The sequence below is a fragment of the Electrophorus electricus genome, chromosome 2 (genome assembly GCF_041902795.1).
Source record: "Electrophorus electricus isolate QZ-2024a chromosome 2, ASM4190279v1, whole genome shotgun sequence".
Taxonomy (NCBI): Eukaryota; Metazoa; Chordata; class Actinopteri; order Gymnotiformes; family Gymnotidae; genus Electrophorus; species Electrophorus electricus.
In genome coordinates this window covers 34926157-34947508 of record NC_137498.1, presented here as the reverse complement: position 1 = coordinate 34947508, position 21352 = coordinate 34926157, and the positions used below count along the sequence as shown (strand labels likewise).

The 21352-nt window shown below is 40.9% G+C and overlaps 1 protein-coding gene across 1 annotated transcript; it reads left to right on the top strand.

Moving 5' to 3' along the window:
* The first annotated feature begins 64 nt into the window (after positions 1 to 64).
* sdc3 (syndecan 3) lies at positions 65 to 20813 on the top strand. The gene is made up of 5 exons (XM_027027493.3): positions 65 to 460; positions 12727 to 12814; positions 13892 to 14547; positions 14838 to 15063; positions 16930 to 20813. The coding sequence occupies exons 1-5, from the start codon at positions 407 to 409 to the stop codon at positions 17094 to 17096; spliced, it is 1191 nt and encodes a 396-aa protein (XP_026883294.2). The 5' UTR covers positions 65 to 406; the 3' UTR covers positions 17097 to 20813.
* Positions 20814 to 21352: the final 539 nt, after the last annotated feature.

The window sequence follows — 21352 nt, the reverse complement described above, 5'->3', positions numbered from 1 at the left end:
ATGCTGGTGCTCACGCTGGCTGCAGGGGGCATCGTCATCCGCAAGACAAAAATCCACACAAATCCCATCTTGCTCGCGTGTTAGCAGGGGTGTGGGGAGAGAGAGAGAGAGAGAACGAGCGAAAACTAAAGAGTCGAGTTCACTAATTGTGAATCTAACAGGACCCGAGCACGAAAAGTCAGGGGATAGAAAGGAACTGGCCACGCAGTGCTCCTTGGTCTTCGCTTGGTTTAGCGGGATTAAATCCTTCAATCTCTGAGGCATACGGATGTACCGACGATCGGCCGGACCAGATTTGGATACTGAAAACTGAGTAAAAGGTTTTGTTCCCCCCCACCTTTTTCTGGAGGCAAAGCGGGGGCGAGCGCGCAACCACCGCGTTGCCGACACAAGCGTCTGGAGCGCCATGGAGCTCCCGTGCTGGATAACCCTCACGCTGCTGCTCGCGCAGTCCGTGTCGGTAAGCAGGACAACCCGCCACGCGCTGTCGAGCCCTATTGTTACCTCAGCACAGACGCGGTCAGCACGCGCACAAGACGGCGTGTTCGTGCGTGGGCCACCCGTGGCAAAATCAGCGCGTGCTTATGTGCGCATACGTTGGCATGATTACTCGGAGTCCTTTGTATCCGTGCATGACTGATCTTCGGTGCTCGGACCTGAATCTTGGAGCCGACCCATATTTGTCTGGTGATCGTAGCCAGCGCGTCTCGTGCGGCCCGGGGTATATTGTCTACATGTGTGCCTGCCCGTCACGGTGGCGCATTAGATGAAACCCGCCTGCATGGCGACGGGTGATGCGGAGTTCCCTCGTCTAATTTGTTCCCTTGTCTGTATTAATAGACTTTTTATTAGTGGGTTGGTAGGTTGGTATTGTAGGTCAGGGACACAGAGTGGGCTGTGTTGATGCGCATCTCCTCTTCCTGTGTCTGAGTTGTGTTGGGGGGTTTGTGTGCGCGTGGGATGGCGCGCGTTTTGGGTAAGCTACAATTAACGTGTCCCATCTAATTACGCGCCTTTGTTCTTCATTTTGTTTATTTGGCACGTTGGTGGACTCGGTCCACGCATTACCATGCGGTGGTATAGGCCGGGAACCACGGGGTGGGGTAGGAAGAACGCAGCGGAGGCAGGGTAGCGCGAGAAAGATGACGTCATTGGGAATCGCAAACGTGCGGGGGGGGGGGGGGATTATAGATGCTGCGCGGCGCGTTGGAAACACCTTAGCGCGGCATGTTGTTCAGTTGTTATGATAAGAAAATATTTATGCGTATTAAAGAAATGATCTTAATATGAGAATAAACATACCTGAGGTCCGTAAATGGGTCACTGCTCAACGCTCAAATAAGTTATTTTTCACAAACGTTTTTAAAAAGCTTTAAGTTTTTCTCATAAACATTGTCACTTAAAAATGGAATACATGTGTTCCTCGTTTTCTGTCTGTGTCCTCTCTCTCACCTCACTAGTCACTTTATAAGCACACGTCATTCTGGTGGGCCGAAATAAAGTTTCTAAGTAATTCGTTCAATTTTATTTTATTTATTTATTTTTTACCAGCCAGAGGTTGAGGTATTCCTGAAAGGAAGTCAGATGTGAATCTGTTTAGAGATTTCATATCCTATATATTCCTGTTTGCCAAAGTTTAATTTAGATCTGGCAATGCAGCTAAACGGACACACCTCCCTTCTGCTGTGATGTGTGTGCGTGCGTGTGCTGAGGATCATGTTGGTCAGTACTGAATCAGTGTTTTGTGCTGCAGACGACAAAGACAACCATAGAGAGAGGAGGAGGAGAAAGAGAAAACAGTTGAGAGGAATGTTTGAAGCAGTTGGGCACAGGAAATTTCTATGATCCTCTCATTTAGTGCTTACGTATACACACAAGCACAACTACAACAAAATGCTGGTTCACTGGGCTAAAGCCATGTCATATAGGCTAAGTGTGCATGCCATACAGGTGGGTGGCGATAAGGAGGTCTGAATCCAATGGGATGCACAAATGTATGTTCCACATGAGCATGTATGCAGAATTCATACTTGTGATATATTTTTTACTTTGCTATAATTCTAATTTTTGATATGCAATAGGCTCTAAATGCATTTAATTGTTTAACTGTACATTGGTTTAGAACACAGATCTCTGAAAGTAGTTTTTGCAGCTAAAATAAAACTATAAGATTGGATGTGCAAGACCTACTTAGAAATTTGTTTGTCATTATCTGCTTTTATTTACTCTCATAAAAGGAGGATTTTGTTTGCCTATCAGATTTAGATGCATTTAAGCGGAGTGTGAATACATGATTCCCATTAAACAGCACATTTAATTGGGAAAGAGCAGTTCATTGACAGTCGTAGGGCAGGCAGGCTCCTCACAGCAGCTTCCACGAGGAATTAAATGAGCTGTTTCACACTCGCCTCCCTTTGACCTCCATCAAGCCAGGACACTGCTCCTCTGAGGCAGCACCAAAGATGTTGCATGATAACAGGTGAAATCCGGGTCATGGCACCAATGTGGATATTTTAGCACTCTACATATGTTAAACTTTTGAGTTAGGCTCTTGATGAAGTGCTTGTTAGTTGATCGAGTAATTGTGAATGTGCCATTGCTATGACAACGTAAATGTTTGAAGGTGTTAGGATATTAGCTTATTTACTGGTGCAGAGTCAATATTCCATATCCTTAAAATGACAAAAGCAGTATTTAAATAGAAAATTAAAAGAAATAAAGAAAGAGAGGGGGATGTAGAATGAGACAGAGAGAGGGAGAAAGCAATTGGATGGAGAAGTGCAAGGCTGCTTGCTCTTTCCCAGGAGACTGTTCCCTACCTGCTCACTACAGTCGCCATGACGACCACAGAGCACAGTACAGTCACAGCTTTATAGCAGTCTCTCCCTCTCTTTTTTTCTCCCTCACCCTGTCTCTCATCTTTCTCTCCTCCCTCTCCTTCTGGATCTGCCTTTCTCTTTCTTTTTTATCTCTCTTTCTCTGTCTTTCCGCGTCTCCTTTCCCCTGTTCCTCTCTCAGTTGCTAATTAAGATGCTGCTCCAGTCTAGTGGGGGAAGGGAAAACCTCTCTGCCTCTACCTGGGAGACATGGATGAGGGCGGGGAGGGGTGGAGAAAAGGGTGATGTAAACGACAGTGTGTGTTTGTGTGTGTGTTTAATGTCTGTGTGACCTTTCCATGGATAACATTATGTTTTAGATGTGTGCATGGTGTCTGTAAATGGTCGTTTGTGAAAGTGTAAGTCCCTGAAAGACTGCAATGTGATGGTGGATTTTCTCTTTCAAAATGGTGGGCACTTGTGTGCCCCAAATCTCTGTGCATTTGTGTGTTTGCTGAGCTATAATAAGACTTTAAATTAGAGAGCATTGGTGGGAGGGGCCCAAAAGCCACAATGAATTTAAAAATGTTTCATCGAGCTGCTCTATAAATATGAATACAGCTACTATAGCCAGTAGGACACTCCTTGCACAGAGAAAGAGGGAGACTGTGTGTGTGAGAGAGAGAGAAAATGCATGTGAGTATGTGGAGTATGTGTGTGCTCTCTTCTTTTGGTCTTTGTTTGTTCTGCAGATATTTTCAAGGCTTCTGGCTGAGAGTGGGTGGGGCTTGTGACACGTTTCCGTGGAGATAGAGGACCCACTTGGATAATTGGGTTAATGAGATGTTAGGGGCATGGCAGTGGACCCTGTGGAGCTCTGGAATGTTGTTAATTTTTCAGTGGTAGGATGGGGCAGGGTGAGCATTAGTAAAACACTTAAGACAACACAGCATCCCACTGTTAGAGGTATAAATATTTTTAATGATGATAATAATAATTAGGAAAAAATTACATGATACGTTTTCTGTCACTTGTATGAAACCTACTGTGTGGCGCTGTGTGTGTGAGAGAATAGAAAAGAGGATGCATGTATGTGTGCATGCATGTATGAGTATGAATGAATGAATATTTGTGCTCTCTACTTTTCTGAATGTATTAGGAGATGTCATAGAGAGAGGACCTTAAATAATTTAACACTCAGTCTCCTTGAAGGGAAGAACAAAAAGGGCATCATATTGTAGAATACACCCTCAGACACACATGCACACTCAACACAGTCACATTGTGAATTATATTGTCAGTCAGTTGAAGAAGATGACTTCAGAAATGAATTAATTCATGCAGGCACAGCCCTATTTCAATAAGCAGTCACTTGGGTGATGGTGAGAGAATTCTGTTGCCCAGGAGATGGGATGCTGTTTAATATCACCCAAATATAAGTATTGTTGACCACCCACACCATCACACCTGCACACCAGATTAGGAAAGAGAAAACACTGTGTGTCTGCTTGGCTTGCCTCATACATCAGGGACCCACATTTTGGCTGTCTGGGAGTGAATGTGCCTCCGCACAGCTTATTTTGAGATTTTATTTATAGACAGTGAAGGGAAAAGAGAGGAAAAGTGGTACTTTACTCTCAAAATGCAAATGTGTACACAGACTACACACAGCTTCAAAATTCTGGGTTGTGGTTTTTTTGTTGTTGTTGTTGTTGTTGTTTTTTATTGCCGTGTGTCTGCATTGTCAAGTTGGAGGATTTCGGACCACAACGTTCACGTCCGCACTCTGTTCATTTTTATTCCCTGTTTCCTTTTCCCCCTCTCTGTCTCTTTCTCTCTCGCACACATACGCACACACATTGTAACTTCAGTTGCAATTTTATTACATCACAATTTTTTGTGATTTTTGTAACGTTTTGTGAAAGTCCCAGAGAGTGGGAGAGATGTGAGAGATTGGTGAGCACTGATGTGCAAATTGATGTGGCATCCTTACAGCTCAGCTCTAGCTGCATCCGAGACTGCCTGCCAGTTTTAGATAAGCGGGCTGGTCAAATAAGCATTCTGTAAATGTGTGTTGTGTGCATTTTTCTGACCTCTTAAAAATGCTGAAGCTTAGATGTGTAGCTTCAGAGGTTATCTATATACCTTGCCAAAACTGTTGGTGTGGTGTTTTCATAAACACAAAATCCAAGCCTATAAACCTGAGTGTGCACATTAATGGTTCAAGAGGGTGATCGGTGAGCATGCAAATCTCTGAGATACAGTTTGGGGCCCACAGGAACAAGTGACAGCTAAATAAACTAACTGAATTCATCACATAAAAGTCCTGCTTGTTTGATATCTCTTTACTACTGGAGTGACTTTTTGAATTACAAAGTAAAACCTTGAGATTCAACCCAGCCATCTTGGTGTGAAAGGACCACAAATATATTCCTTGCTTTTAAGCATTTGACAGTGTGTTATGGGCTTGTATTGTTCTCTATACAAAGGGTGTTTGCAGTGAATAAATAGTACATAGTAGTACATGGCTACCTAGTTACATATGTACAAAGGGGCTCAGTAAATCCTTTTCCATATTCATAAATGGTTATATAATAAATTACATTGTTATATTAAATGGAGAAGTTTGAACTACAGGGGAAAGAGAACCTGAAATAACTGATTTGGTAATTGTGTCTGGAGTGCCACAAAGTCCACCATTTTCCAGGGGATCAGAGGAAAGAGGAGACCACAGAAGCTGTAGGCCCCAACAGGAGGGTTAGCATTTAGTTGATGCGTCTAGCCAAAGTGACTTATAATTATGACTGAGTGGACCTTGAGAAATTGAGGGTTAAGGGACTTGCTCAAGGGCCCAACAGTGGCTACTTGGCAGTGGTGGGGCTTGAACCAGCAACCTTCCGTTTAAAAGTGTAGTACCTTAACCACTAAGCTCAATGAGAAATGCAGGATGATAGCAAATGATAACATAGGGACCATCACAGGGAACATGTGTTGTGAAGAGACCTGGGACTGCCATTGCTGTCACTACAGTTTGTCATGTTGCTCATTGACTGGTCACAATACAAGAGCCAAACAACATTTAAATCAACGTCCAAATGTGTGAGTGGACTTTCTGGCTTATGACTTGTAGTCAGATGTGGGCCACTCTACTGTTTTCACAGGAATTACTTTGTTCTCATCCGACTGCACCTTTCCATTCACTCTTAAGTTCTCAGCAATCTTATAATTGTTGATCAGCACAGATCTCTCTTTACCTTGCATAGAACATCATGTATTTCCAGGTTAAATGATGACAGAATTTTATCAAAGAGATGGAGAGGTATAAGGGGATCTACTGTGAATATTGTTTATTAAGCCTATATAATCACTCATCTTGAGAATGAAAATACAGTAACAATTATAGGTACAGGTTTGTAAGTTATTTAATTATGTGTTTACACTTTTTCTCCCAAATTGTTAATTTAGTGAGACAGTTCCTTAAGTTGCACATCTGTACAAACACCAGGTGTGGGCATGTTTCCATTGTTCCCTTGCAATGAGAATACTGTGGATGTCCTTGAATGCAGTCCACCATGAATAGTGTGTGGCACAGCTGGGACTCAAAGTCTGAACCCCAGTTGTAGGGCATATGGACATCTGTGGACAGGATATATATTCTTTTTGCAGCTATGTGGTGTTTTGGAAATTGCACTTTTGCTGCTTTGATGCTACTCTGTCATCAGAATGTTGAGATATAGCCAAGCAGATAATATTTGGCCAAATAAAGCAGGAGAAAATGAGTTACAGTATTCCCAGAGAAGGAGAACATGAGTGAAATCTTTTATTCAACTGCACACTGGGTTGAATAAGATATGAAGGTTATCTGAATGCTGTGAGTAAAAATGAAATGTCATGGTTGTCACTGTTTTGGTTGTTTTATGCATGCAGAGTGCCAAATGTCATGTTTGAGTTATTTTATGAGAGACTGCAATAAGTTTTGTTTTTTTTTAATGATTTTATGATTCAAAACAAGCTTATCTGTAACAAATGTTTTGCGTGTTTTTGTACGGTACTATTTTGGCAACAATAATCATGGTGTTGGGTAGATGTTTATTAAAATGATATTAATATTAAAAGCAAATATAATATTTCAAAAAAAGCCATATAATTTATGCTGTGTTCAGAGTCATGGGAAATGGAATATGAATGAGTAGATGTGCTTCTGTTGAGTCTAGTTCTCTGCCAAGTGCCTAAATGCCAGACTGAGAGACACACACCACACACACACAGTTACAATTCTGAAAGAATAACTGTTCCTCAGTTTCATAATCTTCAGATGGTCAGGATCTCAAAGGCAGTGGACTTGAGCAGTTTCTGCGGTTCCCTGTAAGAGATGTGCTCTGACTGGCATTACTCCAGGAGCTGTTAATTGACCCACACAATACTCATTATAGAACAGAGATAAACTCTCCTTTTAAAGCTGAAAATGATTAACAATAAAATGGGATTTCTCGGTTGCACAAAGTATAGTCTTAGAGTCCAGTTTGTGGCAATTTGATGAAGGTCATCTGTGAAGCTTGTGATGATATACTAAAGGCTGCAGTGGTGTGAGTAAAACATGTTAGGAAGATGAGAAAATCTCCTGATGGGCTGGAGACATGCTCTTTGTTCTAATGTATCAGTTTATCAGGGATCTGCTATTGTGAATGGTTTTGTCACTGGAATTGAAGCTGAAATTAATCTGCAGTGGCACTGAGGATCTTGGGCCATGATTCTGGAATCCTAGAAGTAGGACACTTAGACTGGTTACCAATATAGTATATAACTTAATACACAAACAAAATCTTATAATATGAGCAGGTCTGACTTTTCAGAGTCTCAAATAACCTATCTATGAGACAATTCTACTCATATGAGACTCTTTTGGGGTCTCTGACCTTTTGATGAGTCAGGTAGTAACACCAGCTGCTTAAAATCCTCATGCATGTTGTGCCTCCTGTGTTGACAAATCTAGGCAATCAGGAGAAAATTTTTGAAGTGGCAACATGTAATACTGGGTGAATATGTGCTGATCAAGTGTTTGTAAAAGTGAATAAAGCTTGTGTGTGTGTGTGTGTGTGGGTGTGTGTGTGTTTGTGTGGGTGTGTGTGTGTTTGTGTGTGTGTGTGTGTGTGTGTGTGTTTGTGTGTGTGTGTGTGTGTGTGTGTGTGTGTGTAACTGAGAGAAAGACTAAAAACTGGCACAACAGTAATCAATCTCTGTCAGACTTCTTCCCTCTCATCTACTTTTGGTAAATTTGAATGTGCGCTCTTAACATATCATGTATGGAACGTGATACCGATCGAACTGTGAAAGCTGAGACACACACATCCTCCCACTGGCCAGTGCTGCCAGTAATGGAGATTACTCTGACTAATCCAACAGTGTGAGGTTGAAAGATCACCTGCTGTAGGAAGGGCAAAATCACAGAGGGAGGGAGGGAGGGAGGGAGAGACGTTTAAATACTGTTACTGAAGAGCTTAGTAGCTGAGCAAGAATTGTAGACAGACTAGAACACTCACCATAACCAAGTCTATGGATTATATACATACGCATGTACCCAAGACAAAGAATAAAGATGGAGAACGTATAGATCTCAGCCATCGCAGCAAGACCTCAAACTGCATCAAGCTATCCACTTTCCAAACACCACTATTTGTTCTCTGTAAATGTAATATGTCTGCTTTTGTATTGGAGAGAATGTGTTGCTGCTAACCAAAATTATCTAGAAGGGCTGAATTTCTCTCGTATGAGATTCATTTAGAAGCAAATGTGACTTTCATTTTGCCCACACACACACACACACGCCCACACTAATGCTATAACATGACTTGATGGCAGCAGATTTAATCTTGAATGATATTTCTTCTGCCTACTATTCGTGAGTGCCTCCTAACGTATAAAGCATTGTATGATAGTATGCTAACATTTGGAGCTAAGAGCATGCGCTGTGAACATAGCCAAGCTGGCAATTTATAGCCAGATAATAATAACAGCAAGAAAAGAGAAAAAGAACAGGCTGCTGAAGATAGTCCGCCAGCCTCTAATTTTGCAAATTGCATGGAAGTGGGAACCGTTCATTTAACAATCAGTGTAGGGACTGCCCACATTGTGGGGACTGCCATACTGGAAAATTGTAATTTATGAACACATACTCAGAAGCACACACAAACACAAATAAATATATAGACACCTTAAAAAGCGCAGCTTTTGCTCCTACTGTCAGGTGTCCATGAGGAGTGTTTGCTGTGTGTATCGGGCTAGGTCATGGGAGGGCATTGTAGTGATTGTTTTGATGAGAGTGTTTAGTATACTGCACTATAGTGCAGATTGGGAAGGGTGCGTTCAGTTAAAAGGTGAAAAAAGATGTTAATCCACAGTTTTGCAGATTTGACTCCAGGATTTAAAATTAGGACTCAGAGAATTTGGTTTGACAGGTTGCCGCCATTAAAAAGGTTGTTGTGAGTTCTCATCCATTATTTCAGTATAGTGTTTTTCATTAACTTGCACATGACAGCGTTTTCTTGCACTAAGAAGAAGCATATCGCTGGACTGAGCTGCAATCCTTCTCTTTGTTTAAAATTCCCAGGACCTACATTTGTTAAATACTTTTCCAATTCAAAACCTTTCTGAAATACATCTCCTTTAGTTTGAGGGACAAAATTAAGATTGTCTGCAAAGATATGGGAACTGTGGAGTTAGTTTCTCTCACAGATTCACACACTGAACAGCAGGGGCTTATGGGAAAGAGGGAGGGCTTTTTACAAGCACAAAGATGGGCCACACACACACACACACACACACACACACACACACACACACACACACACACACACACACACACACACAAAACTGGCCATTCCCGAGCCCCTGGCTGCATTTTTTAGCCCCTTTGAAAAGTTTCTTAGGAACATGAGAGAAGTTATGATCCACAGGAAGTCCCTACCCAGCTGCCTGAGAGAAAGAGCATTCAGAGAGACTCATTGCATACATGCTCATACACACACACATGCATGACCATTGCACAGGTTTTTTTTTTGCAGGGTTGCCCCAGACATGACTGACACTGGCTATTGTATGTTGGGAAGCATGTTCTAGTGTGTCTGTCAGCAAGGGAGGGAGCAGGAGTGAAGGAACAAGAAACTAGCATAGTTTATTCACTTAATGTAAAATGAGTATTGCATTAATCATTAAGATAACTCGTGGTTTAATCTGAATCTTTATATGCCCCAAACAGTGCTGTAATTGCTTTTAGGTTTTTTGTTTTTCCTAATAATATCAGGCTTTATATGCTGTATAAAGGGTTATTGAGATCACAAGCATGAAATGTTTATGCAGGGCAGTTGTGCTAGCAGCTAGCACACAGGGGGAAGATGTAGTGTGGAGTTTCACATGCATGCATTTGACATATCTTAATCCCATGGGATTAGGTGATTGCTTGTTGGTGGGATTAAGCACTGTCTATGGTAACAGCTGTCTACTCTACACATGTACACACACACTTCCAAACTTGACAGAGTGGTGCAGACATAATTTTCAGTGGCACAAGTTCTGTAATGATGTTGAGTAACGTTGGGTGTTTTAAGTGTGTGTGTGTGTGTGTGTGTGTGTGAGAGAGAGAGAGAGAGAGAGAGAGAGATCCTGTAATGAAGTCTTTTCCTAGTGGTCAGGTTTCCTCTGGCCTTCACAAAACATTAGTGATCTTTGCTCCTACTCTATCCATGCTTTCCTCGCTCATTCTCTCTCCCTCTCTCTATCATTCTCTTTACCGCTCTCATTCTCTCTATAATCCTCTATCATCCTCTCTCTCTCTCTCTCTCTTTCTCTCTCTCTCTCATTCTCTCTCATTCACGGGCTGTTGGCTAGCAGCCAGTGTAAATCACTAGTGAGTCACAGCAATTCATCAGAACCAGGCTGGAGAGGGAGAGCAGATACATTGAGGCTGTGAGCGACATGGAAATGGATAAACCTGTCCACGACAGCTCATTTATGCTGAGCCGTCTTCTCTAGCTACTCACTCTCTTGCTCCCACAAACACACTAGTCAGAGTCTGACCCCCACAATCAGAGCCATGGCTGAAAACCCAGTCATGGCCAGGTCTACCACTTAATCATGCATTATGCCAAAACCCTAACAAACAAAAACAACAAAATCCTATCATTACAGACATTGCAATACAGAGGCACAGAAACACACAGTGAATGCTCAGAGATACAGAGTCTCTGATCGATAGGCTCAGACAGCGAAACCATAAGTTTCTTTTTTTTTTTTTTTTGGTGATATTGGTGCATTTTGATCAGTCATATTAAAAAAGGCTCTTAGTTGACCTGGTCTGCAGTTATTTTGTGTCTTATGGCACACTTGTATTTTCCCCATGGAAAATGATTCTATATACGAACCATAGTGGGTAAAAATTGTAATTTTTTCAAAGGGAAGATTAATGAAGTATTGGATGGATATTTTCTAACCATTCAGCCTGTGGTTATGCATAACTTTGCAGTGTGGGATACATGCAATGTCTATTTCAGCAGGGCCCTGCAGTAAAAACATGTGGTGCATGTTTTGTTATCCGAATCTTAAATTTCATTCTGTGACACCTTTAAAAAATTTTTTAATTTGGACTGTTTTGACAGCTGATGTGGTGATTTCTCTGTGTGTGCGCACACGCGTGTGTGAGTGTATGTGGTATGTTTGGAGACTCTTGGCCTCTCGTGGTGGAAGCTCTGTGAGTGTGAGCTGGGGGAATGTGGGGGGTTGTGTTTTAATGTTTTGGGGCTCTTGCCAGGATTCTGGCCAGCCAATCATATCACACATGGGGGATGGGAGGAAAGGGGATAAAGACGAGGGAAGAAAAAGTGGAGAGTAATGAAAGAATCATAAAGGAAGTGGGCCAGAGGCATCTGGGGCACAGAGAGCAGAGTGGGAAGACCTGCTGGTGGAGCAGTGCTGAACTCTCATGTCATTTTGTTATATTAATGATCGCTGCATATCTTTGCAGCTCCTAGTTGGGATGTTTATTGATAATTTGTGTTCAGTTGTAAGTTAAAAATAAAATCACTTAATAAATATGGTCAAATGTCCATTCAAAGAAAACAAGCAAGATTGATTTTGGGCCAAAGTTCTGTAGTCACTGATGGGTTTTCACTAATCTAAGGTATTAATCTTGTATTCAGTAATCTAAAGTACTAATATGGGATTCAGTAATCTAAAGTATAAATTTAGTATTCAGTAATCTAAGATATTAGTCTAGGGTTCCTCTCTTGATTGTTTGTGACTGAGAGTCTGCTGACAACATAGGTGTTAGAGAATGTTTTTTCCTGCTGGATGTAGAACCTACTTTAAGAGGGGAAACTGGGTTAAAGGCAAGGGTTGCCCCTAGCAACGGGCTTCCCTGTAAAATGGCTCCCCACACTAGACCTTCCTGTTCACACATCCTCAGACATACAAACATGCACAGAGCAGTGAATGAATATGATCTTGCTTATAAATTAAGGCCATGCAAACTTTTACACTAAGTAAAAAATATTAGATTACCATCATTCAAGAGAATTAAAATTCATCATGAATGCAATTGCCAGCAAAAAAATCAACTCAACTGCCTCAGACTGAACATTTAAACAAAGTATTCTGTATAAACTCACCTGAGGTAGATTGTGTAAACTGTTAATGTAAACTCACCCGAGGTAGACTATAAACTCGCCTGAGGTAACAATCATCTGCATCATTGCATCTTGACCAATTGATTTTTTCATGTTATATTTATTTTCTGTTTTTTTATGTTATAAAATGTAATAAAATAATCAGTTTTCAGGTCTGTGTAGTGTACTGATGAGAATGTATAAACAACTGTCATTTGCTTCATTAATGTCCTTTTTCCGTCCCTCTCTTCTAGACACACCGTATCTCTTCAGTGGATGAGGAGAACTCTGGTATGGAGCCCTACGATGATGAAGACTTTTTCTCTGGTTCAGGCTCTGGCTGTGAGTTTGTGTGTGTCTGTGTGTATCTGTGCATGTGTCTGTGTGTGGTGAGAGGAGAGTGTATATGTATATATGGTTGTTTACCCTACACGGAGAGTTAAAACGTTGATCTCACCGAACATTCTGGCAAAGTGCTCTATTAGAATTAAGTAAGAATACAAATCCTTTTTGTTGTTAATGTCAGAGTTACGGCTGAGCATTTTTACAGTTTTAGTATTAAAACGATGCGTATAACCACACAAATGTTGTTATATTAAACAAATGAAGGTCTTTGTAAAACAGTGAGTCTGAGTGCATGAGCTTGGGACATGGACAGTAAATCTGGATTTGTGTGAATTGCATAGTAGGTGACAGCTGCATTATTTAAAAGTCCAACACTGACACCCAATCTCCATTCCAGCTGGGATGATTTTCTCAACACCGTTTCATCAATCTCCCCCCCAACACACATACACACACACACACACACACACACACACACACACACACACACAGTTTCCACAAGTTCTTATGAAGGTTTCAGCTCCCGCTTTGTGTACTATAAGATCCACAGTAAAGTTGCACATTGTTACAAGCTCTCTTGTCCATTAAGATAAATAAAGAACACTGCTGTGAGTGTGTGTGTGTGTGTGTGTGTGTGTGCGCGTGTATCTTCCTGCATGATCACCTAATTTGCAGACATTTAATTACATCACTGTAAATAGGGTCACTCAATCAGATGGAATCTGGGTGTGCACAGCTTTATTCCTCTGTGTGTAGATGTGTGCATTCCATAGTAATAGTTTTTCCTCAGACCTATAAAAGAAGAATTAATTGTGGTGCAGTTGTGTGTGCATGCTTTTAATGCAGTGTATTTGCATGGTACTGTGTTTATGTGGGAGCACAGAATGTCCTTGGGTTTTGGATAATTACTGTACAATGTATTTTCAAAATTCTGGTCAGTATTTTGCAAGGGCTATACGATAGCCATGCAGGCAATTTTAGCAAGATATCATATCTCATTAAAGTGGTGAAAATAATGATCTCTCTTTCTCTCTGTCTGTCTCTTCTACTTTCTTTTGCACTGTCTCTCTACAGTCCCAGAGACAGGTGTAAGTCCCACTGCAATGGTTGTGTCATTCACCACAGAAGAGCCTCTCCCACTTTCAACAACCCAGGCCACTGGACCCATCCCCTCAGCACCCCCAGCTGCAGAACCCAGCAGCACGCCATCGCCAGAAACCGAGCGAGAGAGCGGTGTGGAGTGGGAGACAGAAAGCGAGAAGGAGAGGGAACCGGAGATGGAGATGGAGAGAGAGCAGGAGCTGGAAAGGGAGCAGGAGAGAGAAAGAGGAAAGGACAAAGAACGTGAAAGAGAGAGAGAGCAGGCAAGGACTACAGGTGTGCCCAGAGCCCCTGCACTTCCAGTGGTGACCACAGACTCTTCACTCACTCTGGCTGAGACTACTGTACCTGCTGACACAGAGGACCCTAGCACCACTGAAGAAGAGGATCTGTTTATCACCAAGGAATTGTCCCCTTTCAATTCATTCAGCACAGAGGAGACCATTACAGAGGATGTCACAACCAACGAAGTTCTTCCCACCACTGTTGCCTCCAGTACAGCTCAGCCAACCACTATTCCAACCACACCCAGCACTGCCCCTCAACATCCACGGAAACCACAGGCCACGCCCAGCAGAGTCACTCCTGCTGAAAGCAGCACACATCCAGTGTTAACCTCTACTATACAGGTAATACAACTCAGAAGACAGTTTGTCTCCTGTGGGGTTCTGCAAGGAGCCTTTCAAGAGAAAGTTTTTCTGCTGTTCTCTTTTTATGAATAAAATGACTAAATTGTTGATGTCTGATTAAATTGTTTAAAAACTATTTACTATTTACACTCACAGGAGGGTAGAATAATTGTGTAATATAAAAAGTTTTTTTTTTTTTTAGAACTAGTCAGAATATTTGAAACTTTTTACTAAACCAAAATTATTCTAGTTTCTTTAAAATTAGTTTTATTTTTCTCTTTTTCTTTCAGGGGAGAGCTCCAGATGCAACACTAAATAATGAAGTTGCAGGGGCAGGTCCCACCGAGGAGGATGGGACTGGAGAGGACGGTCAGTACGGCAATGAAGTGAGGCATGACAAAGGTGCACCGGACATGGCAGCAGAGCCTGATTTGACTGGCAACACAGTAGATACAGGAAGTTCAGCTGCTCAACTTCCTCAGAAAAACATTCTGGAGAGAAAAGAAGTTTTGATAGGTGAGATGAACCTCTGAACTATTTCAAATGGTAGTTATCTGTATAGACGGGTTTTTAAGAACACTACATCCAAAAGAGTCCAAAAGTCTGAGTCTCCTGTGAACAATTGAATAATTTGGCACTGGGTTAGTTTTCAGCAGAAAGAATTTCTCAAACCACTGCACTAGGCTTCTATCACACTGGCCACTTTTACATGAGGTCTCAAAACTTTTTAGTAATAGGATTCATAAGAGTCATCTTAATTGGAAAACACCTCATATAAACACCTCAATCAGAATAGAGTACTTTGAGCTCAATCCAAATAATTTTTTTAATCCAATCAAAGGAGATTATGAACTCTTTAAATAGTCCAGTAAAACCAGTAATGTTGGCTTGCATCGGTCATCTTTCACAACAGGAGCCTTTGCACAATTATATGCTGATCAAGAAACTATGGCAAGTGCAAGTCTGGTGTTCTTAGACTCTTCTGCTCTGTGAGATCACCACTGTTGTACTGGGCTCCTTTCAATAGTTATACTGTTAAACCCTGATGATTACTATCAGTTTTTTTCTCTCTGTTTCCTTCTGTCCGTTCTATGATATAATTTAATCTTTGTTTGACTCATCATTCCCCTTTGTCCATTTGTGGAGGTATTTTGTGTCATTTTTTTCCTGAGTTTAATGCTGTGTGTTCTTGTCTGTTTTATCTCTAGATCTCAGTTGCTAGGTTAAGGTATATCTACATCAGAGGTCTCATTCATTCCATTTAACTTCTTAATTTTTGATGATTCAAGATGAATGTGAAATGCACTTCAGTTAATAGTTGTGTTCCCTTTTGTAGAGCTTGCAGTTTGTATAACTGCTCCTTGTAAAAATGTCATTATGTCAATATGATCATAAATATATCACCATAATAATTTTCTGCTAATGTATTTATGGTGGAAATTGCACTGTGATGTAAATAATTATTTTAGGGGTGCTCAACTCCAGTCTTGGTGATTATCTTCCTGTGGACTTTAGTTCCTACCGTAATATAATATATAATCAATCCTTCCTGTTATCAAGCCCTTCAGTAGCTGAATATTAAAGCTAGGTTTGTTGGAACTAAACTCTGCAAGATCTCTAGGACCTGATTGAGGATCCCTGAACCACATCAAGATATCTGTCATTTATGAAGCTATTTTTCAAGTGGTCTCCTTGGCAAGTCTCATTAGCCTTGCAACACACAACACTCAACATACTGAATACCATTTCATACTCTGTCACAGTTTATAGACCATCATGAACCTCATGGAGGTTTGTCCACCGGACCTGTGCTGGTCCTACTGTGGGGAACACACTCCTCACCTGTCTTAGTCCTGCTGTGGAGAACACACTCCACACCTGTCTCCTTCCTTTCTTGCTGTTTCTCCCTTCATCGTGATCTCTCTTTCTTATTTATCTCACATGTTGTTTCCCTCTCCTCAGCAATTCTGAGGGGGGGGGGACTTGTTTGCCTTTGTAATTGCAGACATCCTGGTATTAAGTAAAGCTGAGCTCTAAGGTAGCACAATATTAGTGGGTACTTATCCAGACCCCCTCCTCAAATTAGTTGAATATTTATATTAATACACTAGAATCTTTGCTGGAAAAGCAAATTTTAAAGTCTCACTTCTCCTTCCCCCTGTTTACGAATTTGTGGAAATTTGGAAATTTGTGCTTGTTCACCTCTTTCTTTCTATCATTCATCTCTAGGTGTGTACAAACTATATTACTACACACCATATTAGCAATGTAAACTGAACATCTTAATATTATGTATTCACTTTGTAAGTTAAAAAAGTGCAAAATATTTGTACGTACGATTGTCAGTAATAAGAATGTTTTTCTCTTCCTTCGTGTGTCCAGCGGTGATTGTTGGTGGTGTAGTGGGGGCACTCTTCGCTGCATTCCTGGTTATGTTGCTTGTTTACCGGATGAAGAAGAAAGACGAAGGCAGCTACACCCTGGAGGAGCCCAAACAAGCTACAGTCACCTACCAGAAACCAGACAAACAAGAGGAGTTCTATGCCTGAATATCCACATCCTCTTCTCCTCACATCCCTCCATCCTTCTAGTCTTCTCTCTCTCTCCGACACTTCTTTCTTCCCTTCATCTCATTCTTTTTCTCTCCTGACTCCCTCTTTTCTCCATGTGAGTGCCTCTCACTCGAAGGACTTGGAACTTTTGTTTGAATGGAAAAAGATAAGCAGAAAAAAAGAAAGTGGCTATGGACAGAATTTTGGGGAATGGGCTAGGGATTCCACACATACACAAAGAAAAAAAACCACCTTTTAAAGTATGTGTTGCTATTGGTATGTTTAGGATTGTTGTTCTATAAAATTATGACCTGAAACGTTTTGTAAAGACACATATGCTCTACAACTGCACAATATTCCTCTCCAGTTGAACATAGAAAAGCATGAAAGAGGGAGTGAGGAGAAAAACAGTGGTCATGGAGGGTCACAGAGGGCTGAGGGCGAGGGCTAAAAACGATGAGAGGGGAATTAAGAGAAGGATAAGATGAATGCCAAGACCAAGCCACTCTGAACAGATCACACATCTTTCTGTCACAAAGATCAAAGGTGAAATGTTGCGTGGTGCCTTCCACTTCCCTGGTGCTAGATGCCAAGCTTGGGCAGAGAACAGTGTGTGTGCCTGATTGTGTATGTGACTGTGTGGCATGACAGTGCTGCCATCTGTGACATATGCACACAGTCCTGCTCCCTCTGCTGGTGAGAGAGTATGTCAGCAAGACTGGCCTCAAATGACTGTAGTACTATTTGTTTGGAGCAGGGAAAAAAACAAAAAGACTGTACAATTTACAGCACATATAAATGTTGAGGAAATATCTGCTGTGAGGGAGCGCATGCAAAGAATCAGAGGACTAACCTCTCCTCTGTACTGTACAAAGACAATTAGTTATCAATAGTAATAATAATCAGTAATATATCAGCAGCTCTGAGTGGAAGGTAAAAGATTATAATAATATTAGTAGTGAAGGATATTATCTATTTAGCTGTGCAGTAAAGGTTTTATTGGTGTAAATATCAACTTTTTAATGTTGATTTATCCTGCTTTTAATTGTTTTTTACTTTAAACTTATAAACATCTTTGCACACATCCTTACTCATATCACTTTAGAAATATAAATCTAAATGGCAACATAATGTTACAGGAAACTAAAGAGGAGTTTAATTTGACACAGTGAACCTTCTTTTCCATCACTTTAGATGAAAGAAAAAAATTAAAGATTTCCCATACTTTGTTTTTAATTTATTGTAAAAAGCACAAGCTTACAAAACTTGGTGTCTCATTTGCTCTTTGACTCTGTCACACATACACCTCACCACCAGAACCTGTCAGTGGTACTCTGGGGAGCTGGAATTTGAATTCAATTCAGACAGGAGGCTGAATTCATATAGTGGGTATTGACTGCGTGATCAGGATTCGAGAAATTAGCTAGGGTTTGGTCTTTAGGTCAGGTTTATAGAAACAGGAGAGGTTCCAGAGGAATATTGTGTTTAATACTGGGGACTTCAGGTTAAAGCTAGAGCTTGGTAAAAAAATCAAGTTTACACAGTTTTCCCGAAAGTGTAAATGTGGTCACTCAGGACATGCCTGGGTCCAAATTAGCTTCTGTGGTTTTGAACTGGAGCTAAAAGGCTAACATGGCTTATGATTAAAGGATGCTTATTGATGATTTTGGTTTCTGTTGCTGGATACACAAAAGCAAGTCTATATAAGATTACTGAACAACTCAATGCATGGTGCTAATTGGAGGTCCTAAGCTTACTTTGTTAGCCTTGCGCTACAAGGGTGAAATTAAATAAGTCCAATTTGGACCCTCATCATGACTGGGCTGACTGACTGCTTCTTGGGCAAGTGGAAAACTAAATGTTGTTTGATTTTGAATTATTCCTTTAAGACATTTCATAGTGCAGACATTTTATTGAGATTGCAGAAGGGCCAGGAACTTTTTTTTTCTGGATGCTTTTGATTATGTTGTTCTCATAAGTCAAAAGTGATGCAGATTGAGGTGATTCAAGCTACATGGCTGCACAGTTAGCGTTAGGTCCACATGCATGATGTAGCAATAATGCAGCTGTTAACATCAACACATTCATATGCTGTCACCCTCAGCAGGGAGAATGTACTGGTCTTTTAAAACCTTGACAAATGCCATAGTATGAGTCCGACTGGCATGGCTGATGTATCGCATCATTTTGTATGCCACAGTAGTGGCTGTCATTTGGGATGGTCTCCGTTACCACCTATAGAGAGCACAGCACAAACACTGAAGCACTGCAGAATGGCCCACTGTGTTCCTTGCGGCCCACTCTAGCGGACCCCTGGTAAACATATCACTTCGACGGGCGGGTTGAACCACACTTCTTAGTACAGCCCATCTATTTTATATACAGAGCTCCATGTAATGGGGCTAAAATGCCTAAGAGTACTAGCAATGGAATTACCCAAGCATCCTCAATTATATCACAGATTGCTTGTGTGCACAACTGAGACTTAAAGAGTGTGAGGGTCATCCTGGGGTAGGGTTGTAGGCATGTGAGGTGGCTGTACATCTATCTAAGATTGTAATATCACAGTGGTGCGCATGCACCTGTAGCTTGAACTTTATATTCTAACCTCTATGATTAGTTCATGCCTGTGTGTGCATGTATGTGCCCATGCTGGCTGGAATGTAGCCGGTGTCCCCCCCCCCCCACCCCCCAGCTCTTCTTCCATTATGAGTAGGCTATTTAATGGACTGGGTTTTCTTTGGTTAGCTGCGTAGCTGAATATAGAAGGAAAGACTGTCCAGTACAAATATCCCTTACCATTTATGTTTAAATGTTGGCTTAAATAATTTGACTAACTGATCTCATTTAGTGAAACAACTCCTAGGACACATCCTCTTACACTCATTACTATAAAGCATGCACAAACATGTGCACGTCCACCTCTGAAAACGACACCGGTCACAACAATTAGAACTGGGACCTTGGGAAATTCCGTACGACCAGTCTGACATTATACACCTATGATTCAATACTCTAATGCTGTCATCAACACAATCTCAGCAATGGCTCATTGGTCATGCCTTTACTTTTACAGTGAGCGTGTTTGCTAGGTCAGTGTATGGATACATAGGATAGTCATAAGGCTTCAGTTATCAAGATGGCATGATTGTTCAGAAATTTTTAAAGGTACAAATTGTTTGACATGGCATTGTACCTTACACGAAGCTTATGATCACTTGTAAGAATGATGTTTGGAATGTCTTTGACATACCATGTACAAAAATGCAAAAAAACAAACAAAAACAAAAAAACAAACAAAATCCCTCTACCAACCATACCACCTGTCTGACCTCTGTACATTTATTACCAACACAAGTGCTCACTCACTTGCCAACTCCAACACCCTCACTTGGAAATGTGCAGCAGTCGCTGTGTGTTAAATTGAATGGTCTCGGTAGAACTTTGGGTTTACTTTGTTTTGTTTTTTTTTTCTACTCATCTACCTGTGACCTGTTTCTCTTTACACCCATGGCCAAATAAGATGTAGGCCTTCATGTGTCTGTGTGTCAATCACAGACCAGCATGGTCTTGATGTGATGGTTGCCCATTGTGTTTTATACATGCACATTTTTAAGAGATGATTTTGATTCTCATAAGTTGGTTTGTGTATAAGGAAGCAAAGTTCTGTCACTAATATGCCACTCTGTTATAAATAAAAGACCTGACTGGGTAGTTCTGGATATCTCTGGTTCTTATTGGTTAGGTATTTCACTAAACAGGTATTTCATGAACACTGTTCTGGACAACAAATGGCCCAGGGTTTTTATTTTGCTAGTTAGGCACCTGGTTCTCAAGGGGAGAGGGGTAGAGGGAGAGAGGTAGCGCTTTTTCAAAGCCAAACAATTAGCAGGTTTTTTTTTTTTTCAAATTGAATTTGAAAACAAATATATTTAAAATGTTTGTTTTTAAATACCATGAGACCTTTGTGAAATTTAATTCAAACATAAAAAGCACAATACCCTCCCTTTCCATGTGGGCTGGGACAGTGATAATAGCTGCCTTGGTGACTGTAGTGTGTAATTAAAACAAGAGTTGCTTTAATTTAAAAACAATGAATGTTAAATTATTTAAATTGTAAGAAAAGACAGTTTAAAGTGAAATATCTTGAAATGAAGGAAATAAACTCATTACTCCAGAGAGCAACAAGAGGAATATCAGAAATGTATAAATATAGTTTGATCTTTCTAAACATCAATGGCTTTTTGCTTCTT